This window comes from Nerophis ophidion, linkage group LG17 (assembly GCF_033978795.1).
Source record: "Nerophis ophidion isolate RoL-2023_Sa linkage group LG17, RoL_Noph_v1.0, whole genome shotgun sequence".
Taxonomy (NCBI): domain Eukaryota; kingdom Metazoa; phylum Chordata; class Actinopteri; order Syngnathiformes; family Syngnathidae; genus Nerophis; species Nerophis ophidion.
In genome coordinates this window covers 13,949,758-13,976,260 of record NC_084627.1, presented here as the reverse complement: position 1 = coordinate 13,976,260, position 26,503 = coordinate 13,949,758, and the positions used below count along the sequence as shown (strand labels likewise).

Genomic DNA, 26,503 nt, shown 5'->3' with positions numbered 1-26,503 from the left:
GAAAACCTCCAGAATTAAAAAACAACAGAAAACATGACCCTTTTAAGCTATTTTTTTTCAGTGAGGCCGAGAACCTTAGACCCCGAAACACTAAGAGGACCAGAAAACCCTTCTAAACCCACATCAGGGCACAGGTCAAACCTAGACGATCAGACGTTTTTAAGCGATTCATTGTGTACATTTTTGTAGTTTTTATCAGGTCAACATTTCCAGTTTTTGTTTTTTGGGGGAATAAGAAAACCTCCAAAATTAAAAAACAACAGAAATTATGACCCTTTTAAGCCATTTTTTTCCAGAGGCTGAGAACCTTTAACCTCCAAACAATAAGAGGACTAGAAAACCCTTCTAAACCCACATCAGGGCACAGGTCAGACCCAGAAAATCAGACCTTTCAAGCAATTCATTGTGTACATTTTTGTAGTTTTTAGCAGGTAAACATTTCCATTTTTTTTGTTTTTTTTTGGGAATAACAAAACTTCCAGAATGAAATAACAACAGAAAATGTGACCCTTTTAAGCCATTTTTCCTGAGTGAGGCCGAGAACCTTGGCCCTCCCAAACACTAAAGGACCAGAAAACCCCTCTAAACCCACATCAGGGCACAAGTCAGACCCAGAAAATCAGACGTTTCAAGCGATTCATTGTGTACAATTTTGTAGTTTTTATCAGGTCAACATTTCCAGTTTTTGTTTTTTGGGAGGAATAAGAAAACCTCCAGAATGAAAAAACAGCAGACAATATGACCCTTTTAAGCCATTTTTTTTCAGTGAGGCTTGGAACCTTTGACCTCCAAACACTAAGAGGAGTAGAAAACCCTTCTAAACCCACATCAGGGCACAAGTCAGACCCAGAAAATCAGACGTTTCAAGCGATTCATTGTGTACATTTTTGTAGTTTTTATCAGGTCAACATTTCCGTTTTTTTTTGTTTGTTTTAGGAATAAGAAAACTTCCAGAATGAAAAAACAATAGAAAATATGACCCTATTAGGCCATTTATTCTGAGTAAGGCCAAGAACCTGAGACCCCCAAACACTAAAAGGACCAGAAAACCCCTCTAAACCCACATCAGGGCACAGGTCAGACCCAGAAAATCTGACTTTTCAAGCGATTTATTGTGTACATTTTTGTAGTTTTTATCAGGTCAACATTTCCGTTTTTTTTTGTTTGTTTTCGGAATAAGAAAACTTCCCGAATGAAAAAACAACAGAAAATATGACCCTTTTAGGCCATTTTTTCTGAGTGAGGCCGAGAACCTTAGACCCCCAAACACTAAAAGGACCAGAAAACCCCTCTAAACCCACATCAGGGCATAAGTCAGACCCAGAAAATCAGACGTTTTAAGCGATTCATTGTGTACATTTTTGTAGTTTTTATCAGGTCAACATTTCCAGTTTTTGTTTTTTGGGGGAATAAGAAAACCTCCAGAATGAAAAAACAGCAGAAAATTTGACCCTTTTAAGTTATCTTTTTTCAGTGAGGGCGAGAACCTTAGACCTCCAAACGCTAAGAGGACCAGAAAACCCTTCTAAACCCACATCAGGGCACAGGTCAGTCCCAGAAAATGAGTACTTTCAAGTGATTCTTTAATTTGAATTTAAAGTATATTTTATTTTGTATAGTGAGGTGGTCCAGAAACCTCTCAAATCAGCTTTAGGTGACCTGGCTGGACCTGAAAAAACCTTGCCAAACCCATGTCAGTGGGTTCAGAGGCAGAAATATCTGTAATTCTTTTAACCTATTTTTGAGTGTTGATTAAAAATTATATATATTTTCTCCAGTGAGGTAGCTTTGGAGCCTCCTAAAGCAAAAATGGCATGCCCTGGAATGACCCCAAAGACCAAACATATCTTCTAAACCGATGTCAGTCGCAAGATCTCAAAATTGCAAAAAATAAACCTGACCTATTTTCAAATCTGCTGAAAAATCCTGTTAATTTTTTTCTCGGTAAGATAAGCTAGAACCCCCTAAAAACAACATTGGAAGGGACCAGAAACATCTTCCAAGCTATTCCAGGGCTGTGGTAGGATCCAAAAATGACACACTTTTTTTTTTAAAGCTCTGCTAAAAAGTCCACATTGTGTCTATTATAAAAAAGTTGAAACATCAACTATTAACTTGGTTTGGTAATTGATTACCAATATGTACAGTATTAGGAACAAGACTGGTGCAATAGCGCTCTCTAGTGTTCACTTAGGAAACATACACATATTTATTGCTAGTTATACCATCATTCCTTTGTGTTTTAATATTTCATCCATTTTCTACCGCTTGTCCCACGTGTACAGTTCAAGTAGAGTAATATTTACATTATATACAATACACTAAAGATTATTTTTAGAGATAAGTGGACTGAAACATGACAAGATCCTGCAGCAGATATTCTGGGATTCATTTCTTCCCAAACTTTATATTCCTGCAAACCCAGCTCATGCCATCCTGGTGGAGGAATACAGAATTAGAGATAAAGTGCTGTATAAATGTCGTTACTCGCTACCTCATTAGTGTATTGCTGTGATTAGGTGTTTGTACATAGTTGTGTTTACTTGCAATCCCTCAGCCGTGATGGCGGAGCAGGCCTGGACTTGCCACATTCGGTCTCGTACGGTGTGCAGGTTGAGGCTCTCCGCCAGCTCGAAGGCCGGCATGGCGGTCATCAGGTCCTGCTTGTTGGCGAAGATGAGCAGCGGCACTGCGGCCAGCTCCTCTTCTTCCAGTAACTCAGACAGCTCCTGAAATAAATAGGTAGACGTGACATCTTAACACCTCAACACCTCAAAAGAAGTCCTATAATTTAGAATGGAGGATAGTCCGATGTAATACTGAAAATGTTGGTATACGGGCTAAATTCAATGCATTTTCACTTCACTTTTATTTGAAATCTTTTTAAAAAGTGATAAGGTGTGTAGTGGAAATTCTGACTTTTATACCATATTTTGTGTCTGTTGAAGTCCTAAAACAAAATCTGTGAAAAAGCCTCAAGAGGTCTGCTCCTTTCTTTTTTTCCTATTCAGAACCAAAGGATCATATGTAGGGGAAAGTTGAATTTGGGGTCGCTCTAACCAGTCTACAAAACGTTATGACTGTTTGTTATGACCAAGGGATCCACGGTTGTTGTGGAACAAGCAGTTGCAAAACAACCAGACCTTGACACATGAGGGAAACATATAAAAATCCAGGAGACCAATATTTGATATGATTTGCATGATTTTGTTTGATTCTGGATCCTTCGGAGGATGCTGTCTGTTTGCATTGGCAAATCAATCCAACGTTGAAATAAAAAAATCTCATTTCAGTAGGCCTTTAAAGGGGAACATTATCACCAAACCTATGCAAGCGTCAATATATACCTTGATGTTGCAGAAAAAAGACCATGTATTTTTTTAACCGATTTCCGAACTCTAAATGGGTGAATTTTGGCAAATTAAACGCCTTTCTGTTTATCGGTCTTTTAGCGATGACGTCAGAACGTGACGTCACCGAGGTAACACACCCGCCATATTCATTTTCACATTACGAACACCGGGTCTCAGCTCTGTTATTTTCCGTTTTTTCGACAATTTTTTGGAACCTTGGAGACATCATGCCTCGTCGGTGTGTTGTTGGAGGGTGTAACAACACTAACAGGGAGGGATTCAAGTTGCACCACTGGCAAGAAATCTGCCGCCAGACCCCCATTGAATGTACCAGAGTGTCTTCCCATTTGACCGGCGATGCTAAGACAGACATGGCACAGAGATGTATGGATAACCTGCAGATGCATTTGCAACGATTAAGTCAACGAAATCACAAAGGTGAGTTTTGTTGATGTTGTTGACTTATGTGCTAATCAGACATATTTGGTCACGGCATGACTGCCAGCTAATCGATGCTAACATGCTACGCTAATCGATGCTAACATGCTATTTACGCTAGCTTTATGTACATTTGAAACTAGATACCCACATTTAATGCGAAACAAACACTTACCAATCGACGGATTTAAGTTGCTCCAGTGTCACAAGATGCGAAAGTCCTGATCGTTTGGTCCACACATTTTACCGGCGATGCTAATAAGGCAGCCATGCTATGGACCAATTCATTAGGTACACCCACGCTATGGCCGAATAGCGTCAAAAGCTATTCGCTCAATAGCTTCAGTTTTTTCTTCAATTTCGTTTTTTCTATCTGCCTCCATACTCCGACCATCTGTTTCAATACATGCTTAATCTGTTGAATCGCTTAAGTCGCTGAAATCCGAGTCCGAATCCGAGCTAATGTCGCTATATCTTGCTGTGGTAACCGCCATGTTGTTTGTATTGGCAGCCCTGTATGACGTCACAGGGAAATGGATAGTGGTTTCGAAGATAGCGAAAATAAGGCACTTTAAAGCTTTATTTAGGGATATTTCGGGACAGGTAGAATTTGGAAAAAAACTTCAAAAAATACAACAAGCCACTGGGAACTGATTTTTATTGTTTTTAACCCTTTTGAAATTGTGATAATGTTCCCCTTTAAAGCATAGTGAAACCCAATACCTGACTTACATTTAAACCAGTGTGAGTGGCACTGGGAGCAGGTGGGTAAAGTGTCTTGCCCAAGGACACAACGGCAGTAACTAGGATGGCAGAAGCGGGGATTGAACCAGGAACCCTCAAGTTGCCGGCACGGCCACGCTACCAACCGAGCTATACCGCCCCCATTATCTGAATGAAGCGGCTCCACAGTGGGTATATGGAGACACATAATTAGCTGCTAGCCGCTTGTCAACCATTGGACTAAAAAAAACTAAACAGTTCAGTATCAGCCTGAGGAAATCGGCATTTGTGATCGACATTTTAAGAAATTAATCAGCAATGGCCATCATTTACTTCTTTCCGAAAAATAAGCTTATATCGATCATCTCATCCCTCCTAATGAGCCCAATAACAAAACATATCATTCTTACCAGACTGGTCTCTTCAAATCGCTTTTTGTCCGAGCTGTCGATCACATAGATCTGTAGATAACGACACAGCACATGTAAGTACACGTGTGAATATGCAGTCTACTGTACATACAGTCAAGCCTACCAGCACATCTGTGTTCTCAAAGTAGTTCTTCCAGTAGGGTCGGATCTTACGCTGACCTCCGATGTCCCACACGTTCAACTTGAAGCCCGTCGACTGAACACTCTTGATGTTGAAACCCTGCTCGCACATGATTGGAGTCAAAGCCCAGTCACTGATTTACCGCAGGTTGTGTGTGTGTTGTGTACTTGTGTGGGTGTGATGTGGCTGATGTCCTCCGCCGCCAGCTGTTTGAGTAAAGTGGTCTTGCCGGCGTTGTCCAAACCCAGCAGCAGTAAACGCACCTCCTGGTCCTGAGGCTGCTTCAGCCTCCGCAGGATGGACAGCAAGCCCTTACATTGATATCATATAACCTAAGACAGTGTTTTTCCACCTTTTTTGAGGCAAGGCACATTTTTTTTTCATTTAAAAGTACAGACGCACACAACCAGCAGAAAACATAAAAAAATGATACTCCACCAGGTCGTCGTGCCTTATTTTGAGTTTGTTGGTGTTTTCCTACGCTTTAGTTCTTGTCTTGCGCTGTTATTTTGGTGGCCCTTCCTGTTTTGTCTGTGTTTTAGTTTCAAGTCTTCCTTTGAGCGCTATTCCCAACTGCTTTGTGTTATCAAGCAAGGTTGTTTAAAGGCCTACTGAAATGAAAATGTTCTTATTTAAACCATTCTATGTGTCATACTTGATCATTTCGCGATATTGCCATATTTTTGCAGAAAGGATTTAGTAGAGAACATCGACAATAAAGTTTGCAACTTTTGGTCGCTAATAAAAAAGCCTTGCCTGTACCGGAAGTAGCAGACGATGTGCGCGTGACGTCACGGGTTGTGGAGCTCCTCACATCCTCACATTGTTTACAATCATGGCCACCAGCAGAGAGAGCGATTCGGACCGAGAAAGCGATGATTTCCCCATGAATCTGAGCAAGGATTAAAGATTTGTGGATGAGGAAAGTTAGAGTGAAGACTACCAAAAAAAAAAAAAGACAGCAGCGGGAGCGATTTAGATGTTATTAGACACATTTACTAGGATAATTCTGAAAAATCCCTTATCTGCTTACTGTGTAACTAGTGTTTTAGTGAGATTACATGGTACCTGAAAGTTGGAGGGGTGTGGCCACGGGTGTGATGAACGCCAGCGTCTCTGAGGGAAGCCACGTTTCTCGACGAGGCGAAACGAAGGCAGCCGTTGGGGCCTGGCTGAGCTTTTTTTCCCCCTCCTCCACGGTGGAAGCATCCCACTTTTGGGGGCGGCCGATCGGAGGAGGCAAGAGAGTCCGCAGCTGCCTTTTTGACAGGTGCACGAGGAACGACGCCAGCTATCAACTCATGTCTACGGTAAGAGCCAACTTATTACCACAATTTTCTCACCGAAACCTGCCGTTTGACATGTGGTAGGAAACCATGTTCGCTTGACCGCCACAGTAAAGGTTCACCGTCATATTTCGGGAATGTAAACAAGGAAACACCGGCTGTGTTTGTGTTGCTAAAGGCAGCCGCAATACACCGCTTCCCACCTACATCTTTCTTCTTTGACGTCTCCATTATTAATTGAACAAATTGCAAAAGATTCAGCAACACAGATGTCCAGAATACTGTGTAATTCTGCGATTAAAGCAGACGACTTATAGCTGGGATCGGGGATGGAACAACAAGTCCGCTACAATCCGAGAGGTCATGCGCACGCGTCATCATACCGCAACGTTTTCAACAGGATACTTAGCGCGAAATTTAAAAATTGCAATTTAGTAAACTAAAAAGGCCGTATTGGCATGTGTTGAAATGTTAATATTTCATCATTGATATATAAACTATCAGACTGCGTGGTCGGTAGTAGTGGGTTTCAGTAGGCCTTTAAGTTGTTGCTATCCTTCTTTGTGTGGACATTGTTGATTGTCATGTCATGTACGGATGTACTTTGTAGACGCCGTAAGTTTTTGCTGTCGTCCAGCATTCTGTTTCTGTTTACTTTCTAGCCAGTTCCGTTTTACTTTCGTTTTGCACAGCCATTGCCTTTTTCTTTTTGTCATTTTTGGTTTAAGCCAGTGGTTCTCAAACTTTTTTCAGTGATGTGAACATTTTTTTAAATTCAAGTACCCCCTAATCAGAGCAAAGCATTTTTGGTTGAAAAAAGAGATAAAGAAGTAAAATACAGCTGTGGAGAGGCGGAGAGTGCCAGGAGCGACGCTACGAGCGAGATCAGGTGCGTGGCTCGCACACCGGGAAACAATTGTCTTATCTCCTCACACTGTATAAAAGGGGAGGAGGAGAGATCGGGGCAGAAGGAGGACAGTCCGCAGCAGCGATCGAAGAGCAACAGAGAGTGAGGCGTAGACGAGGACGACGGCGGCTGAAAGAGCGGACCGTGAGCGAGCAGTGCAAAGGAGCAGCTGAAAAGCGATCCGTCCTGAGACAAAGCTTTATTGCAAAATAAAGAAGTCAAACCTGCTAGAAAGCCATGTCCTTCCTGGGTGGTCCATTGAACCCGCACGACCACAGAAAGCGACTGTCACAACAGCACTATCTCATCAGTTTCTGATTCAATAAATAGTATAATAGTGCAAAATATTGCTCATTTGTAGTGGTCTTTCTTGAACTATTTGGAAAAAAAAAGATATAAAAATAACTGAAAACTTGTTGAAAAATAAACAAGTGACTCAATTATGAATAAAAATGTATATACATAGAAGTAATCATCAACTTAAAGTGCCCTCTTTGGGGATTGTAATAGAGATCCAACTGGATTCATGAACTTAGTTCTAAACATTTCTTCACAGAAAAATAAATCTTTAACATCAATATTTATGGAACATGTCCACAAAAAATCTAGTTGTCAACACTGAATATTGCATTGTTGCATTTCCTTTCACAGTTTATAAACTTACATTCATATTTTGTTGAAGTATTATTCAATAAATATATTTATAAAGGATTTTTTGAAGTGTTGGTATTTTTAGAATATTTTTTAAAAATCTCACGTACCCTTAGGCATACCTTCAAGTACCCCCAGGGGTACGCGTACCCCCATTTGAGAACCACTGGTTTAAGCCATACATACCTTTTTACCTGCTTGCTGTGGTCTGCATATTGGAATCACAACAAATCATCCTCGTCTCGCCCGACACATTCCGATTTTTACAAACCTACTCAGTGGCCTAGTGGGTAGAGTGTCCGCCCTGAGATCGGTAGGTCGTGAGTTCGAATCCTGGCCGAGTCATACCAAAGACTATAAAAATTGGGCCCCATTACCTCCCTGCCTGGCACTCAGCATCAAGGGTTGGAATTGGGGGGATAAATCACCCTAAATGATTCCCAGGCGCGGCACAGCTGCTGCCCACTGCTCCCCTCACCTCACAGGGGGCGATCAAGGGTGATGGGTCAATCATTGGTACTATAACTTTAACAAAGCAATTAACTACCTGCTGCCACCTACTGACATGGAGTATTATGTGGTTACCTTGCCGAGTTCCACACAGCACAGTCACTAAGCAACGGCACATTATTTGCAGATTATAATTATTGATTTGCAAAAAAAATTTTTGGGACCAATTAGGTGAAGTTGCATAATATTTCCCGCGCGGCACAGTGCTTGAAAAACACTGCCTAAGAAGGAACTTTTTGTTTACTAGCAGTGGTACTCTTACCTGCATTGTTAGCCGCCCCTTACTAGCTGTTTTTCACCATTTAAAACACAGAAAGGAGGAAGACGCACGTTCTTGTTTGACATAAGGATTGTCAATGCCATCCATCAATTTTCTACCGCTTGTCCCTCTCAGGGTGGCGTAGGGGTTGAAGCCTATGTCAGCTGCAATCGGGTAAAAGGCGGGGAACACCCTGGACAAGTTGCCACCTCATCGCAGGGCCAACACATTCACACACTACGGCCAATTTAGTGTAGCTGAAATGTAAATTATTATTGTTTAACTCAATACATACGTGACAAACCGCAACTGAGCAACATATTTGAAGCTAAATCCGAACAGAGGTAGCAAAATGGTGGTACATTTTTGAGGTGGCACCAAGTGTACAAAAACAATACTAAAAATTATTTTTCCCGCAATTTTTGTGTGCATGCATGCACTTGCTTGGGGAAATCTCCCTGCGCTGGCATGAGATTAGGAATGCAAACAGGGTGACTGGATTGTGTCCAACAAGAAATCAGAAAGGCTTGGGCTCAAGTTATTTACTTCCCACGGGACACAGCTAAGAATAAAACACTGTCACTCCACTCTGCAGACCTGTCACATGCTAATGTCCAGGTTTGAATCCGACGTATTAAGGAATATTCAAGAAAACTTCTATAAATCTGGATTTGACTCAAGCTATTTCTGCTCATTTTTCTTCTTTTTTTCATTTATTTGTGCCGAATGAGATGTCCCTGATTGAATGCACAGTGCAATGAAAAAACAATAATTCCTTGGTTAGCTATTTATGAGTTAAATGTGTTACATAAGAACTCGATCATGCCGCGCTCCATCCAGCTGTATAATCACTCGCCATACAGCAATAGATGATATCGGTCTATTACTTGACAACTTCTATGTTAGCTACCTCTCTTTGTTTATAATGTATATTTTCTGCTGGATCTATTCTCTACTTTATGCTGCAGCTGTTACATATACTGTAATATTGTACATGGTAATTGTTATATATTGTATAAATTATATGAAAATATGATATATCAGTATTAAAATATACTGATATATTATATATATATATATATATATATATATATATATATATGTTATATTTTATATTGCTCCAACAGTACATTTTTAGTCTACTTTATACCTGTATTATCCTTTCCATCCTTGGTAACTGAGCTACTGTGTGGAATAATTTCCCTTGTGCATCATTAAAGTTTGTCTAAATCTAATAACTTACCATGTTGTCGTCCAGTGAAGTACCTGCTGCTTCTTGCTCAGGCTGACTGGATTAACATGACCACGAGGAAGATCAACCGTCACTTTCTCTTCCCGGTGGAACAGTAATGCTGCGTGACATCAGAGTCGTTAACAAACACCATACAGACTAAAGGCCTACTGAAACCCACTACTACCGACCACACAGTCTGATAGTTTATATATCAATGATGAAATATTAACATTGCAACACATGCCAATACGGCCTTTTTAGTTTACTAAATTACAATTTTAAATTTCCCGCGGAGTTTCTTGTTGAAAACGTCGCGGAATGATGACGCGTGACGTCCCGGGTTGGAGGGGACATATTAGCCCAGCATCATTTGCGGCTAAAAGTCGTCTATTTTCATTGCGCAACTAAATTTAAACCATTCTGGACATCTGAGTTGCTGAATCTTTTGCAATTTGTTCAATTAATAATGGAGAAGTCAAAGTAGAAATATGGAGGTGGGAAGCTTTAGCCTTTAGCCACACAAACACAAGGTGTTTCCTTGTTTAAAATTCCCGGAAGGTGAAGCTTTTCTATGGATCAGAGCGGTCAAGCGAACATGGTTCCCGACCACTTGTCAACCGGCAGGTTTCGGTGAGAAAATTGTCGTAAAAAGTCGCCTCTTACCGGATATCAGCGGAGCTTGCGCGGGTCATGCAGCTGCCGTCGACTTCCCTCAGAGACTGGCGTCAAGACACCCATGGATACACCCCTCCGACTACCAGGTAATATTATCTTAGTAAATGTGTCTAAAAAAATCTGAATCCGTCCCAATGCATCCATCCATCCATCCATTTCCTACCGCTTATTCCCTTTTGGGGACACGGGGGGCGCTGGCGCCTATCTCAGCTACAATCGGGCAGAAGGCAGGGTACACCCTGGACAAGTCGCCCCAACACAGATAGACAGACAACATTCACACACTATAGGGCCAATATAGTGTTGCCAATCAACCTATCCCCAGGTGCATGTCTTTGGAAGTGGGAGGAAGCCGGAGTACCCGGAGGGAACCCACGGCAGGACCTTCGTATTGTGAGGCAGACGCACTAAACCTCTACCACCGTGAAGCCCCGTCCCAATGCAATCGCCTTTTTTTTTTTTTAACCTTTTTTATTCATTTTTTTATTTTTTCTAGTCCTTCGCTATCAATATCATCATCCACGAATCTTTCATCCTCGCTCAAATGATTGGGGAAATTGTCGCTTTCTCGGTCCGAATAGCTCTTGCTGCTGGAGGCTCCCATTATAAACAATGTGAGGACGGGAGGAGTCCTCACACTTGTGACGTCATCGTCTGCTACTTCCGGTAAAGGCAAGGCTTTTTTATTAGCGACCAAAAGTTGCAAACTTTATCGTCGATGTTCTCTACTAAATCCTCTTAGCAAAAATATGGCAATATCGCGTAATGATCAAGTATGACACATAGAATGGACCTGCTATCCCCGTCTAAATAAGAAAATCTCATTTCAGTAGGCCTTTAAAGCAATCAATACATCAAATAAAAAAGTATTAATGAAATTAATTTTTAGTCTGCTTTATACCTTTTGTTTTTGCCTTCTTTTAGTGCCGTTATGTGCATTATCATTTCAATCTTTACCCTTTCCATCCTTTGTAACTGAGCTATTCAGTTGAATAATTTCCACTGTGGATCAATAAAGTTTGAGTCTAAGTCTATATGGGCTAAAACTAGCTCCATCCTATCTTGCTGATTGTATTGTACCATATGTCCCCGCAAGATATCTGCATTCAAAGAACACAGGCTTATTAGTTTCCCCCCAGAGCCCGAAAAAAGTCTGCTGGCTATAGAGCGTTTTCTATTCGGGCTCCAGTACTCTGGAATGCCCTCCCGGTAACAGTTAGCGATGCTACCTCAGTAGAAGCATTTAAGTCCCATCTTAAAACTAATTTGAATACACTACCCTTTAAATATACCCCCCCCCTTTTTAGACCAGTTGATCTGCCGTCTCTTTTCCGCTCTGCCCACCTTTCCTGTGTGGAGATGTTATTAGGTGACCACAGATGATGTGTTCAAAGTTGGGACCCGAGGTGGACCACTCATCTGTGCATCAGTTGGGGACGTCTCTGCGCTTCTGACCTGCCTCCGCTCGGGTTGATCTCCTGCTGGCCCCACTATGGACTGGACTCTCACACTATTAACTAGATCCATTAGACTTCTATTGCACCTGTCGCCTGGGGGAGGGGAGGGTCCCCACATCTGCAGTCCCCCTCCAAGGTTTCTCATTGTAGCCCATTGGGTTGAGTTTTTTTTCTTGCCCTGATGTGGGATTTGAGCCGAGGATGTCGTTGTGGCTTGTGCAGCCCTTTGAGACACTTGTGATTTAGGGCTATATAAATAAAGTTTGATTGATTGATTGATTGATAAAAGTCATTATGTGAACAAAAGGTCCTTCATGTGGAAAAAGTACAGTATGCTATTAATTAGTTTATCGTTAACTAGTACAATGTCTGATGACATTTATCCACAATTCATTATTACAAACTCAATATGTGGAGCAAAATTATGAAAAGGTCCCGGATATGGGAAAAAGTACAGTATGCAAGTAATTAGGTTATTATCACTTACTACAATATCTGATAACATTTATCCACAATTCATTATTACTAACTCAATATGTGGAGCAAAATTATGAAAAGGTCCCGGATATGGGAAAAAGTACAGTATGCAAGTAATTAGGTTATTATCACTTACTACAATATCTGATAACATTTATCCACAATTCATTATTACTAACTCAATATGTGGAGCAAAATTATGAAAAGGTCCTGGATATGGAAAAAGTACAGTGTGGTGTTAGTTTATTATCATTAACTACTACAATGTCTGATAACTTTTATCCACAATTCATTATTACAAACTCAATATGTAGAGCAAAATTATGGAAAAGTCCTGGATATGGAAAAAGTACAGTGTGCTGTTAATTAGGTTATTATCATTTACTACAATGTCTGATAACATTTATCCACAATTCATTATTACAAACTCAATATGTAGAGCAAAATTATGAAAATCAATTAGGTTATTATCATTTACTACAATGTCTGATAACATTTATCTAGAATTCATTATTACAAACTCAATATGTGGAGCAAAATTATGGAAAAGTCCTGGATATGGAAAAAGTACAGTATGCTATTAATTAGATTATCATTTACTACAATGTCTGATAACATTTATCCACAATTCATTATTACAAACTCAATATGTGGAGCAAAATTATGAAAAGGTCCCGGATATGGAAAAAGTACAGTATGCTATTAATTAGGTTATTATCACTTACTACAATGTCTGATTACATTATCCAGAATTCATTATTACAAACTCAATATGCAGAGCAAAATTATAAAAGGTCCCAGATATGGAAAAAGTACAGTACGCTATTAATTAGGTTATTATCATTTATTACAATGTCTGATAACATTTATCCACAATTCTTTATTACAAACTCAATATCTGGAGCAAAATTATGAAAAGGTCCCAGATATGGAAAAAGTATTAATTAGATTATTATCACTTACTACAATGTCTGATAACATTTATCCACAATTCATTATTAAAAACTCAATATGTGGAGCAAAATTATGAAAAGGTCCCGCATATGGAAAAAGTACAATATGTTATTAATTAGGTTATTATCACTTACTACAATGTCTGATAACATTTATCCACAATTGATTATTACAAACTCAATATGTGGAACAAAATTATGAAAAGGTCCTGGATATGGAAAGAGTACAGTATCTATTATTAGGTTATTATCATTTACTACAATTTCTGATAACATTTATCCAGAATTCATTATTACAAACTCAATATGTGGAGCAAAATTATGAAAAGGTCCTGGATATGGAAAAAGTACAGTATGCCGTATTTCCTTGAATTGCCGCAGGGCATATAGTATGCGCCTGCCTTGAATTACTGCCTGGTCAAACTCGCTTCGCAAAATAATTAGCGCATGCTTAGTATTACTGCCTGGTCAAACTCGTGATGTCACAAGTGACACTTCCCCTGTCATCATTTTCAAAATGGAGGAGGCTGATTTCAATACCGGTAATTTAAAATCGCATAAAGGGAAGAAGATTAAGAGCTATTCAGTAGGATTTAAGGTCCAAGCTTACATCACGCTCAAATTTTTACTGCATGCCTTTGGTAAGTGCCGGAGTGAGAATAGGTTTTAAAATAATTAGCGCATGCTTACTTTTACCGCATGCTTTTGGTAAGCGCAGGAGTGAGAAGAGGTTTTATATTAATTAGCGCCCCGGCGGCAATTCAAGGAAATACGGTATGCTAATAATCAGTTTCTTATCATTAACTACTAGAATGTATGATAACATTGATCCAGAATTGATAATTACAAAACATTACTCATGTATGGTTTTTTTTTAACATTCTTTTGTTCACTGCTAAATATGCTATTTTGTCATTGCTTGTTTTTCAATGTTGTTATCTTATTACTGAATAGGTACAAGTTAAAAAAAATGACTTTCCATCCATTCCCTACCACTTGTCCCTTTCGGGTCGCGGGGGTATCTGAGGCGCGATTATTGCTAGTTGAAAAATTTACTGGGGACAGGTTGATTGGCAACACTAAATTGACCCTAGTGTTTGAATGTGAGTGTGAATGTTGTCTGTCTATCTGTGTTGGCCCTGCGATGAGATGGCGACTTGTCCAGGGTGTACCCCGCCTTCCGCCTGATTGTAGCTGAGATAGGCGCCATCACCAACAGCCCCCCCCCCCCCCAAAAAAAAGTGAATAAGCGGTAGAAATGGATGGATGGAAATTTACTTTTTAACCTAAATTCCATGTTTAATTTTGGAGAGTAGTACCGCCTTGAACTACCGTAAACAAGGTTAAACAGCGCCCCCTGCAGCTGACCGAGCCCCCGTGTAGATTCTCATATTACTCCCAGCGCTTGATCCGAGCCAGAGAAACAACATAAACATGTCTGAAGGCGACTGGAAGAACCGTTAACGAGCGACACTCACCGGCCACCTCAAGTGACCTCGACACGTCGTCGTTCCATTTTGACCCACTTTTGCTTTTATGCTTCCCGTCGTGTTGACGGCTCGCAACCCGGGAAGATGCCGCAGAAAGCGCTGGGATCCATTATAGGGCTCCTGTGTGCCGGGTTATATCTGGTGCAGGTAAGCCGATGCGAGCGCTCACGAGGTCGGCCCGGGCTCTCAGGAGAGGCCGAGGCTCATGGGCTTGGCCAAGGCCTCAACCTCGGTCCTTTTTGTTTGCCCCACAAAGGAAACTTGACTCCGCTCGTCTTCTGACGTCAGTTATTCAAAGTTTTCGAAATTATTTTCGATAGTTTTTCGCTAAGGCATTTGAGGAAACGCATACACACCACCCTGTACGCGTTTTAACGTCTCTAATTTAAAAAAAAATTGTACTAGGTCAAGATTAGCTCTTGCTAGCTGGCAGCCGGCGAGTTGACGTGTTTATTGAAGGTTTTGATAGTAGCATGCTAGCCAGGCCGAGGAGCTAGCTCGCTAGCCAGTTGAAAGAAAACACATTTTATCTTCAAAATCACGCATGTCAGTTATGTTTAAACCAGGGGTCACCAACCTTTTTGAAACCAAGAGCTACTTCTTGGGTACCGATTAATGCGAAGGGCTACCAGTTTGATACATACTTAAATAAATTGCCAGAAATAGCCAATTTGCTCAATTTACCTTTAACTCTGTTATTATTAATAATTAATGATATGTATCTTTGTGGAAACACTGATCATCTTAATGATTTCTCACAATAAATATATATTTTTGATGACATGTTTTAAATAGGTTAAAATCCAATCTGCACTTTGTTAGAATACATAACAACTTGGATTAAGCTATATTTCTAACAAAGACAAATCATTATTTCTTCTAGATTTTCCAGAACATAAATTTTAAAAGAAATTCTAAAGACTTTGAAATAAGACTTAAATTGGATTCCACAGATTTTCTAGATTTGCCAGAATATTTTTTTTTATTTTAATCATAAATTTGAAGAAATATTTCACAAATATTCTTCGACGAAAAAGCAGAAGCTAAAATGAAGAATTAAATCGAAATTTATTTATTATTCTTTACAATAAAAAATATAAATTTACTTGAACATTGATTTAAATTGTTAGGAAAGAAGAGGAAGGAATTTAAAAGGTAAAAGTGTTCAAAAATCCAAAAATAATTTTTAAAGTTGTATTTTTTCTCTAAAATTGTCTTTCTCAAAGTTATAAGAAGCAAAGTAAAAAAATAAATGAATTTATTTAAACAAGTGAAGACCACGTCTTTAAAATATTTTCTTGGATTTTCAAATTCTATTTGAGTTTTGTCTCTCTTAGAGTTAAAAATGTCGAGCAAAGCGAGACCAGCTTGCTTGTAAAAAAAACAAAAATAGAGGCAGCTCACTGGTAAGTGCTGCTATTTGAGCTATTTTTAGAACAGGCCAGTGGGCGACTCATCTAGTCCTGATGCCCATGGGCACCGCGTTGGTGACCTTTGGGTTAAACCATTTATTACTTTAATGACTATGTTTTGTATCATTTGCAGATGATGAACTCGTATGTATATAACTTAAAGAAATATTGACACAAATTAAGTCAATGTAGTAATTAACTTGCAAATCAATTGAACATATTTTTTTATTTTTAATATCATACTGTATTTTTTGTTTAAGCCCCTTTTTCTTTGAACTCTACAACTACCCTCTTTCGCCATTTTAAAATCTTAATGTAAACAGCATCTTGAGTGCAAAAATAAAAGTGCAACGTTCCATAATGCAATGACATCCCAGTTTAAACTCTGTGTGTATTATATATTAAAGATGGATTCCAACTCATTTAAAGAAAAAAACTATGTGTGTGTTTTTTGTGCCTTGAAGCCATTATACAAATGTGGAGCGACTGACCAACAAAGTAGTAAGATGTCTTGAACTCACCAAAAAAGCATAACACTGAGCTGTCTACAACATGTCTTTCATAAGAAAATGTGATTAACACAAAAAATACCTGCATTTTTACTGCAAAGTCTTTCCTTTTTGTTTCTTATTAAAAGGGCAAGGAGTATTGTTTTGGGGTGAACAATGAGCAATACCAATGCGAGATGGGATACTGCTGCGGCGAGACGGAATGCTGCACTCACTACTATGAGCTGTGGTGTAAGTTACTGATGAATATGGTGGCACTTTATAGGCTAATAATGGCCATAGGATTTCACTGAGTACTGTCTCCTTCAGTGTTTTGGCTAGTTTGGACCCTGATCATCATGCTGAGCTGCTGCTGCGCCTATCGACACCGGAGGGTTAAAATGCGGCTGCAGCAGGAGCAACGGCAACGTGAAATTAGTCTCATGGCCTACCAGGGGGCCTCCAGCTCCTTCTTTTCCCCGCCACCCCTCAACCTAAGTGAGTAATCGTGTGCTTTTAGCCAGCCTTACAGGGAACACACATTTTATGTGTCAGTAGCTTTAATGCTAATCCACTGTGTTCTTGTCCGTATCTGTCTTAGACATTATGGCGCCAAGAAGCGCTAATGTGTACTTTTTGCAGAAACACTAATTGCATTTGTCCAACGTATTGGAAGCCATTAATCACATTCAACAGGATTATTCAACTGGCGGCCTGGGAATGACACCATACAGGCCACCAAATTGAGTTAAGAATTGGGAGACAAACATTTTTGCAGCAAATTCCTAAAAACACTAGAGTTCCTGTTGTATAGAGGTACTATAAACACATTGGCAGAGCCTTGCATTGACATTTAAACCTTGCTCGCAAACAGAATACTGCAGCCCAAAATTGTAATTTTAGGGGGAACTGGCCTTTTTTTTGGGTAATTTTGCCTATCGTTCACAATCATGAGAGACAAGAAGACAAAAGTTTTTTTGCTTTCTGTCATGAAAATCGTCTCGCTCTATCGAGTTGGTTAGCAATGCAGCTAATGGGGGCAATCACCTCTACCTCTGAATCAGTCATAAAATGCATTCAAAAACCACCAACAATACTTCATTTACGCTTCCTAACCAGTATAATAGCGTAATGTAGCAACATTATTGTAAGCGCGAACATTGAGAAACTATTTTTCTATCGTAGTAACACATCGGCGTGCTACGGTATCACCCGTAAAAGCTAACTATGCCAAGAGATAAGCTGGCTTCTACAACACAAAACACGTTTGGGTTTGTATTGCACAACACTGCGATATGACACCAATTTGTACTGACTGAAAAACATTAACAATCATATTACAGTATTTGTAAAATATTGGCCCAAATTTCCTCTTGTTTGTACACAACTGAGCTAGCCAGACAGCCCACGTGCCCTAGTTGTAATAACACGCATGGCGTGCTGCGTGTATCAGGATAAAGTGACTCACTCGATGGACAGTTGTTCGTCTGGTCCAGCTGTCAGGGGATGTTTCCTGTTGATATTGGGTAAGCACTCCATTTATGTCGAAAAAGCTTGGCTCCAAGTTCCATATTAATGGCGTCAAAATCGCTTTTGACCTCAATCTCCCAGCTTCTGTCTGCCCAAAGGTCTCACTATTCCCGCGTGCTCGCTTCTATAGGCAGCAGTATATATGACTTCAAAAGTATATGGTTGTAAATACTCATTTGTCCAAAAATAGTCGTTTTTGTTGTCTGTTACCAAGTCTGCCACGATTAGAAAACACTTGTGTTTGTTGCCGGAAATAGGACCACACATGTTGCCAGAAGTCGGACGTGCGCTGCTAAGGAAGCAGAAATCAATGCGCTGAATAAATCTGTCCCGGAAATTATTAAAATGATCAAAATACCCTAAATATGTTACATATTGTTATGTGTCTGTCACTACATTATATATAGACTTGCACTGCATATATAAAACGTTGGTTTGACATTCCGGTCGCATGGTTGTGGTGATCGTGTCCTAGAGGTGCAAAAAAGACGGCAGGAAAGCAGCGTGCAGGTAAGATGCTTATTTATTCACGATAAGCGAGGGCAAAAATACAAAACAAGTCAGAGATGGCACGGGAAACTGCGGCAAAGCTCAACATATGAACAAGCAAGAGGCTCATAACAAGTAGTTAGCAAACATAAACTTACAAGGAGGAGTAACCAAACGCAAACTCTCGCATGACGCGAGACAAACTGCTCGACAAGAGTGTGGCGTGAGGCAGGAATAAATAACTCTGATTAGTGACCGGGAGCAGGTGAGCGTCCCGACCACTGATATAAGAGGGTGAAGAAAATCCAGACCCACGGCAACTAAGAAAACTAACAAAAAGTGCTGAAACAGAAATAGACAACAAGTAGGGATTTAATAAACTAAACATAACATGACCCGGGCAACAGATCATGACAGCTGGAGGGTTTTGAAGGCTACAACAGTCACTACCAATACCTGCATCTTTTAAGTGTTTTTTATTATCTTTAAAATTGTAAAAAAAAACATGCGTGTGTCTCTCATTAATATGTACGGTAGGCAACATAAAAAAAAAAGCTTTAAATAACCGAGGCTTTCCCCAAGGCACCCTTTTTGGCCATTACACATGTTTTTCATAATGTGATTTATGTAACTGCATCTTAAGTAATCTTGTTTCCTTCCATAAACAAGGTTAAACATATAGACTTGCACTGTATGTATAAAATGTTGTCAGTAGTCATTTGTTTAACTTAAGTTATACTAGTATAGGTACTCAAAGATACATTGTAGGTCCTTTTTAAAATATATATATATATATTTTGGCTATTCAACTGGTGGCCTGTGAGTTCAGTTAAAACAACTGCAGAGTTTCAAAAACTACGATTATTTCATAGAGGTGATCTTTGACTAGGTTTTTTGCAGAAGGTTAGCAGTCCTGTAACTCTGACAACATAAATAAACCAAAATATAACGTTTACAGTAAAGGACACTGGTTCCCAGAAATACACACACTAAATAAGACTAATATTTAAGGGAGAAGTCTGACCTCCCAGTCCTTACTTAGCTTTCTGTAAATGTGGCCCCCAAAACAATTTATTTGAATATCACTGACAGAACAGCAAATATTAGCAACACTTGCATAGCCATGTGAGCTACAATCAGATTTTAACAGCAACATCATTGCTAGGTTGGCCTAGTCGCCGATGGAAAACAAAATGATCCAACTACAGCTTTCATGTTGGCAGAGCTTCCTTTTAAAGGCCTACTGAAACCCACTGCTACTGACAACGCAGTCTGATAGTTTTTATATCAATGATGAAATATTAACATTGCAACACATGCCAATACGGCCGGTTTAGTTTACTAAATTACAATTTTAAATTTCCCGCGGAGTTTCCTGTTGAAAACGTCGCGGAATGACGACGCGTGTGCGTGACGTCTCGGGTCGAAGGGGACATATTAGCGCAGCACCATTTGCGGCTAAAAGTCGTCTCTTTTCATCGCGCAATTAAACAGTATTCTGGACATCTGTGTTGCTGAATCTTTTGCAATTTGTTCAATTAATAATGGAGAAGTCAAAGTACAAAGATGGAGGTGGGAAGCTTTAGCCTTTAGCCACACAAACACACGGTGTTTCCTTGTCTAAAATTCCCGGAGGAGAAGCTTTACCATGGATCAGAGCGGTCAAGCGAACATGGTTCCCGACCACTTGTCAACCGGCAGGTTTCGGTGAGAAAATTGTGGTAAACAGTCACCTCTCACCGGACATCTGCTGAGCTTGCGCCGTCCATGCAGCTGCCGTGACTTCCCTCAGAGACTGGCGTCAACACACTCGTGGACACACCCCTCCGACTACAAACACTAGCAACACAAGAGAAAGATAAGGGATTTCCCAGAATTGTCCTAGTAAATGTGTCTAAAAACATCTGAATCGCTTCCAATGCTATCGCCTTTTTTTTTTTTTACTTTTTTTTTCTAGTCGTTCGCTATCAATATCCTCATCCACGAATCTTTCATCCTCGCTCAAATTAATGGGGAAATTGTCGCTTTCCCGGTCCGAATAGCTCTTGCTGCTGGAGGCTTACATTATAAACAACGTGAGGATGTGAGAAGCCCTTACACCGGTGACGTCATCATCTGCTACTTCCGGTAAAGGCAAGGCTTTTTTTATTAGCGACCAAAAGTTGCAAACTTTATCGTCGATGTTCTTTACTAAATCCTTTCAGCAAAAATATGGCAATATTGCGAAATGATCAAGTATGACACATAGAATGGACCTGCTATCCCCGTTTAAATAAGAAAATCTCATTTCAGTAGGCCTTTAAGATGTGTGGCAAAGCCTGTTTTGTTCCCCATAAATCTGTCCTCTGAAAATGTTTGGGTATACATCTGGCTAGGGGCGGGGTCAGAGGCGTTAAGTCAATACAAAGGCCGGTATTTCTTTATGACACCATGAAAGCACAGAACTTCAAATTCAATAATAAATTGTGAAGACCGATGACGGCGTGGCCAAAGTTGGTAGAGTGGCTGTGCCAGCAATCTGAGGGTTACTGGTTCGATCCTCACCTTCTACCATCTTAGTCACGTCCATTGTGTCCTTGGGCAAGACACATTACCCTTGCTCCTGATGGGTCCTGGTGAGCGCCTTGCAGGGCAGCTCCCGCCATCAGTGTGTGAATGTGTGAATGTGGAAATACTGTCAACGCCCTTTGGGCTCCTTAAAAAGGGGTAGAAAAGCACTATACAAGTACAACCCATTTATCATTTACCAGAACTGGAATTTTCTGACCTAAAATCAGTATGTTTATGTGACTGGGACAGAAAAACCTAAATGCTGGTGTGCTGACTTGCAGGATTCTGGAACGACTGCAAGCTTCCAGACTATGAGGAGGTGGTGGGTCACCCTCCGACTCCGCCGCCCCCTTACTCTGAAAACCCGCCTGAAGCTGCTCCAGATCCCCCACCTCAAGCAAGCCAGCCAGAACCCGATGCGGCACCACAACCCTCGCAAGATGAGCAGCCCGGGTCAGCCGCCGATGCCTTATGCTCAAACCAGGAAGCCGCATCAGTGCCATTTTTGCCTCAGGAGAACACGGCGGATGCGTCGCTCAAGGAAGAGGGAGAGGAGGAGGAGGAGGAGGAGGAGGATGATGAGCTTGTCACCCGGCGCCGGCACGTGACCGGCGACTCAGGGATAGAGGTGTGCGTTTGCCGGGTGGACGTGGACGAAGGCTCAGGGCTGGAGGAGGAGAACGAGGAGGAGCAGCGCATGTGCAGGGTCAGCGGCGGGGAGTGCTGCTCCCAGCACCAGCAGCCGCCTATCAGACAAAAGGCCTCCGACATGTCTGACGGCCCAGCCACCAGCACGGCAGACAGCCTGGTGTGATCCCTGTGACGCCGACCAGCCAGCCCGGTGCGACACTCTTCTTCTTCCCACGCGGCGATACAACATCGTCACCACGGGGGAATGTCTGTGTTTTATTGTGCGAGCTAACACACGGACACGACGCTTGGACGACGGCGATCACAAATCCTCACGCGAAATGAATAACACAATGTCAGGAAGTTTGTTTGTTGGCTTCGCTCTCCGTTTTCGTTTAGCAGCTCTTAATCAAGAAGACGAGGATGCTAAGCACCCCCATCTTGTTTTTGTTTCTCAAATCCTTTCCGCCCACCGATCAGTCTTGACAGTAAACCGTCCGGTGGGATGTTCCTTATCATCATCATCATCATCATCAGGACACCAGCAGGGTCAACATTTCCATTCTGTCCCTACTCGACTTAGGTTATAAAGAAAAACCTCGTAACTAAATAGAACCCAATGTAGGGCATGGCTATACGGTCGCCACAGCAACAAGCTTCAGGTGTGTGATTTTATTATTTTAACGTGTGGCGTAGACAGGAAGATGCCTTTTTTTTTTTTTTTTTTTTCCCAAAATGGCAGACCAGCTCATATTGATGTCTCGAAGGTTCCCACAGGTCAGGTTTCATGTGATCACGACAAGGCTTGGCAATGTGGCAGCCATGAAAGATGTTGGTTTTATATGTTTTCTAAAAGAAGTCCTCCTAGCATGTAACAACGGGGTTGCTAGTGAGCAGATGTCGTGAGCAAGTAAAGGCACGGACTATTAACATAGATTGCATGATTAGTGTTTGACAAGTTTCCATGACAACGGCTACACAATTCTGTGTTCAAATTGTCCTTAGCTTGTTGTGCGATGTTCTGCTTCAGACTACAAGCGTCCGTAGCCTGAGCTCTTGGCACTGGGAAGGACTTGCATGGTATTTTCCACCAGCACCAGTGCAGAAAGGGGCAGTTTGAAGTGGATGTTTGCAGATGCAGAATCTATTGTTGTGATTATTGCCATGCTTTTTACAGCATTGCATGTCTCCAGAATCGTGCTCGAGTGGGTGTTGTCACAAATACGGAGGGGGGAAAAAAACATAAAACAAGATTGTTACCAGATTCGTCTTGCTATTGTGCAAGATGAGCAATTTCCCAAGAACGTGAAGGGATTAAAGCATCATATTATCTTTAAAAATGGGCTAATTTCCCTGCAAAACCTGAAGCAAGGCATTCCAGTTAAAACACAACAGCACTAAAAACCTAAGGCTGGATTTACACTGCAGTTTTAAAAGCGCACTTGCAATTTAGTATTAGAATGTTGTTATAATCCAATCGGTCCTTTGAATGCTAAAAGTCACATTGGCAGATATTTGATCCGACGACATTTGGTTATATTTCCAAACACTGCCATGCCCACATTGTGTCACTTGGAAGGAAAAAAAAACTTTGTATTGTGTCACTTGAAGCATGAGGTCTTGTGAACCATTTTAGTTCTTTTTATGTTCTAAAAATCAAATTATTATTAATATTACACTAATTTGCTTTGTTACCTCCAAGAAAACAGCTCAGCATACATTGATCATGTACAATATATGTCCTTCAATTTGTCTGCATGTGGCCCTTGGTGAAAAAAGAGACACTGCTGATGTAGTGCAAATCCAACCACAGACACTAAAGCTAGAAATGAAAACACAAACTTTCACATAAACCAAAATGTCCCATTTCCTACTAATTACAGTGTATTGCTTTTTTTTTTTTTTTAAACCCCACCATGGTCTGTGATGCAATTTTTAAATTTAGCCGAGTGTTCAGCAAATGCTTACATTTCCACAAGTCGGCTATTTTTAATTTGGCTATTTAAATGAGCTGTGGGTTTATTTTCAGCGGTGATTAACACAATGCTGACAAGGCCGGTGGCCGCCTAACAAGGTTTAATGCCGGGTTCTGCTTGTGGACGCTGGAAGGTTCAGTAACCCATAAAAGGGAAACTGAGACCTTCACTGGCGGCAGTTGTTTGGTTTTGGGGGGATAATAATATGCAAACAGTACATAACAGTTTAGTTTCAATGTTGGAAGATGACACAGAGAGCCTGATCAAAGACTTGCAAAGGGGCTTGTGGGTTTGTACTAACGCAACTGTGACCTTTTGAATAGAGCCGTGACACTCTGTGAGCATGACCACATACAGTAGACACACCCAGATAAGACATGTTGAACAACAAGAACACACCTATGCCTTGTTGCATCTCTACAGATGTCTTAAGTGATGAAAAACAAGTCTGTGTGTGTTTCTGCCTTATTAGGAGTCGCTATAGTTACAAATGGCTTGGGCCGGTCCTTGGAGCTTTAGCATTACTAAGCAATTCATCACCCCCTACAGTATGTATAGTGAGGATTTAAATACGTTCACTTTTGAAGCATGCGCATTGATCGTACATTTGAAAATTCTAGTGCATGCGATCCTTCCTGTCACATAAATGATCTATCAAGAAGAGATTATTTCAAGTAGTATTGCCACACTAAAAAGAAAATGAGTATGGGAAGAAAAAGCATATTATTGAATTATTTGAGGATTAACATTTGCAATGTTACAAAATAGTGATGTTTAAAGAAAAACACTAATGCGACAAAATATTTAGCAGGTAGGAAAAAAGTTGTGTTTTTGAGAAGTCCTAATGTTATGAAAACAAATGCTTTTTCAGAAAATGTCGAATAGAGATGTTGCAATTTTTTTTTCTTAATGTTGAGAGAAACAAATATATCATGTTTTAAGAATATAGTTGTATTTTTGTGACAAGAAATAAATAGTAAATTAAATAGTAAATTTATTTCTATAAATAGGGCTTCTACCGCTTGTCCCACTGGGGTCGCTTATGAGTAAATAAGTAAAAATCAACAACTTTTTTTTTAGGACAAGCTCCTAAGGGTAATTCTCTTAATGTGTCCATGTTCATGCTTGTAATTAACATTTTTTTTTTGTTAAACTCACACTTTATTACCATAAAATTCCTTTTCTGGTAAATTTGCTTTTTCCCTCCTTAAACTTGTACGATTACAGTTGTATTATGGCATTTTTTCCTTGAAAAATGACACATCTTCTTAAAATTACATACACATTTCACAGTATACAACTTTAATCTTGCATGATTACAATTTTTTACACAATTCTGTTAGATTGCAGTATTTTTTTTTGTAAAACTGCAACCTATTTTCTTTTTGGTGTGGCACTAATACTCCTTTCGTACAAATTGGATACGGAAAAAAAGTGTGAAACTAAAATAATGAGTGTACTTGACTTAAAGCTGGAGGCCCCGTAGTGTCCTAATAGCCTTCCGTGGCTTTCATGTTTACTGAGACTAAGGGCTATATCAGTCATGATCGTCCATCCACTTTGAGACTGCTTTAACCCGCTATCATTAAGGTGTTTTCTTGTGGTGGTGCTTCTATTGTACATAAGCTGATTGTATATGACGGTGTATGTTTGTTTTAACAGGCTTGCCTTTTGTGTTGGCAGAATTGATCCTTTTTCTTGACTAACCCATCAAGCCAAAGCATTAGTTCCATCCTTGTGTGTGAATGGTAGTTTTGCATCTATAGCGTATTGTACTTTACTCAACCAGGCTATGCAAAAAAAGAAAAAGTACTGTTCTATGCTGCGAACCGACCCCGCCCGCCCGCCCCTACTTTGTCATGCGGGCACCAGTACTAGCAATATGACTCTCAGTACTGTACTGTAATCTTTGTGTGGTCTGTTTATAAAAAATGTAATGCTCAGCAACAATGTATGTACACAGAGGGGCTCAAAGCTGAAACAAAGCCATTTTTGTTTATATATACACACGTCACCCCTCAAGTAACATCTTGTCTGCCTTTTCAACCACTCAACACATTTTATTAAGTAGTAAGAAATAAATATATCATACTCATGGATTGATTCATCCTTGCGTGCGTTTATCACAGTTCCGTCCATTTTGGTTGCATTTATGTGTACAACATTTCACAGACTTAACATTAATGGCTGCCTTTCATACAACCGTCACTGTATTGTTTTGTCTCAAAACCTGTAGTTCATACAGAGGGGAGATGCAGTGGGTTGGATTTTTTTTGTGTCCAAATAACCCAAGATTGTGTTGTTTTTCTAACTAGTTCATGTACGCCTAAATGACTAAAGTGGGGGAAAAGCACTGACTGATAGATAATATTGCTCTTTTTGGGTATAATATGTCTGCTGTGTAATGTTTGGGTCATTTGTATTTTATTTTTTTTAATAAAATAAAACCTTGGCACTCGACTA

The 26,503-nt window shown here is 40.3% G+C and overlaps 2 protein-coding genes across 2 annotated transcripts; one reads left to right on the top strand and one right to left on the bottom strand.

The window, feature by feature from the left end:
* Nucleotides 1–1,891: 1,891 nt before the first annotated feature.
* Nucleotides 1,892–10,044, bottom strand: LOC133536585 (ADP-ribosylation factor-like protein 3). Its single transcript, XM_061877222.1, has 6 exons — nucleotides 9,923–10,044; nucleotides 5,234–5,377; nucleotides 5,049–5,165; nucleotides 4,925–4,975; nucleotides 2,544–2,729; nucleotides 1,892–2,436 (listed from the first exon to the last, which is right to left on the bottom strand). Exons 1-6 carry the CDS (start codon nucleotides 9,923–9,925, stop codon nucleotides 2,389–2,391), a joined length of 549 nt encoding a protein of 182 aa, XP_061733206.1. The 5' UTR covers nucleotides 9,926–10,044; the 3' UTR covers nucleotides 1,892–2,388.
* Nucleotides 10,045–14,842: 4,798 nt separating this feature from the next.
* wbp1 (WW domain binding protein 1) lies at nucleotides 14,843–26,500 on the top strand. The gene is made up of 4 exons (XM_061876333.1): nucleotides 14,843–15,112; nucleotides 17,015–17,117; nucleotides 17,196–17,363; nucleotides 21,716–26,500. The coding sequence occupies exons 1-4, from the start codon at nucleotides 15,050–15,052 to the stop codon at nucleotides 22,246–22,248; spliced, it is 867 nt and encodes a 288-aa protein (XP_061732317.1). The 5' UTR covers nucleotides 14,843–15,049; the 3' UTR covers nucleotides 22,249–26,500.
* Nucleotides 26,501–26,503: the final 3 nt, after the last annotated feature.

What these genes read in the sequence shown, in the direction of transcription:
- wbp1 (XM_061876333.1), top strand. Translation starts at nt 15,050, where the DNA reads ATGCCGCAGAAAGCGCTGGGATCCATTATAGGGCTCCTGTGTGCCGGG. An exon ending in TCACTACTATGAGCTGTGGT is followed by an intron (nt 17,118 to 17,195) that starts GTAAGTTACTGA and finishes TGTCTCCTTCAG; the next exon opens with TGTTTTGGCTAGTTTGGACC. An exon ending in CCCGCCACCCCTCAACCTAA is followed by an intron (nt 17,364 to 21,715) that starts GTGAGTAATCGT and finishes GCTGACTTGCAG; the next exon opens with GATTCTGGAACGACTGCAAG.
- LOC133536585 (XM_061877222.1), bottom strand. An exon ending in TTGAGAACACAGATGTGCTG is followed by an intron (nt 4,976 to 5,048) that starts GTAGGCTTGACT and finishes CGTTATCTACAG; the next exon opens with ATCTATGTGATCGACAGCTC. An exon ending in GATTTGAAGAGACCAGTCTG is followed by an intron (nt 2,730 to 4,924) that starts GTAAGAATGATA and finishes TATTTATTTCAG; the next exon opens with GAGCTGTCTGAGTTACTGGA.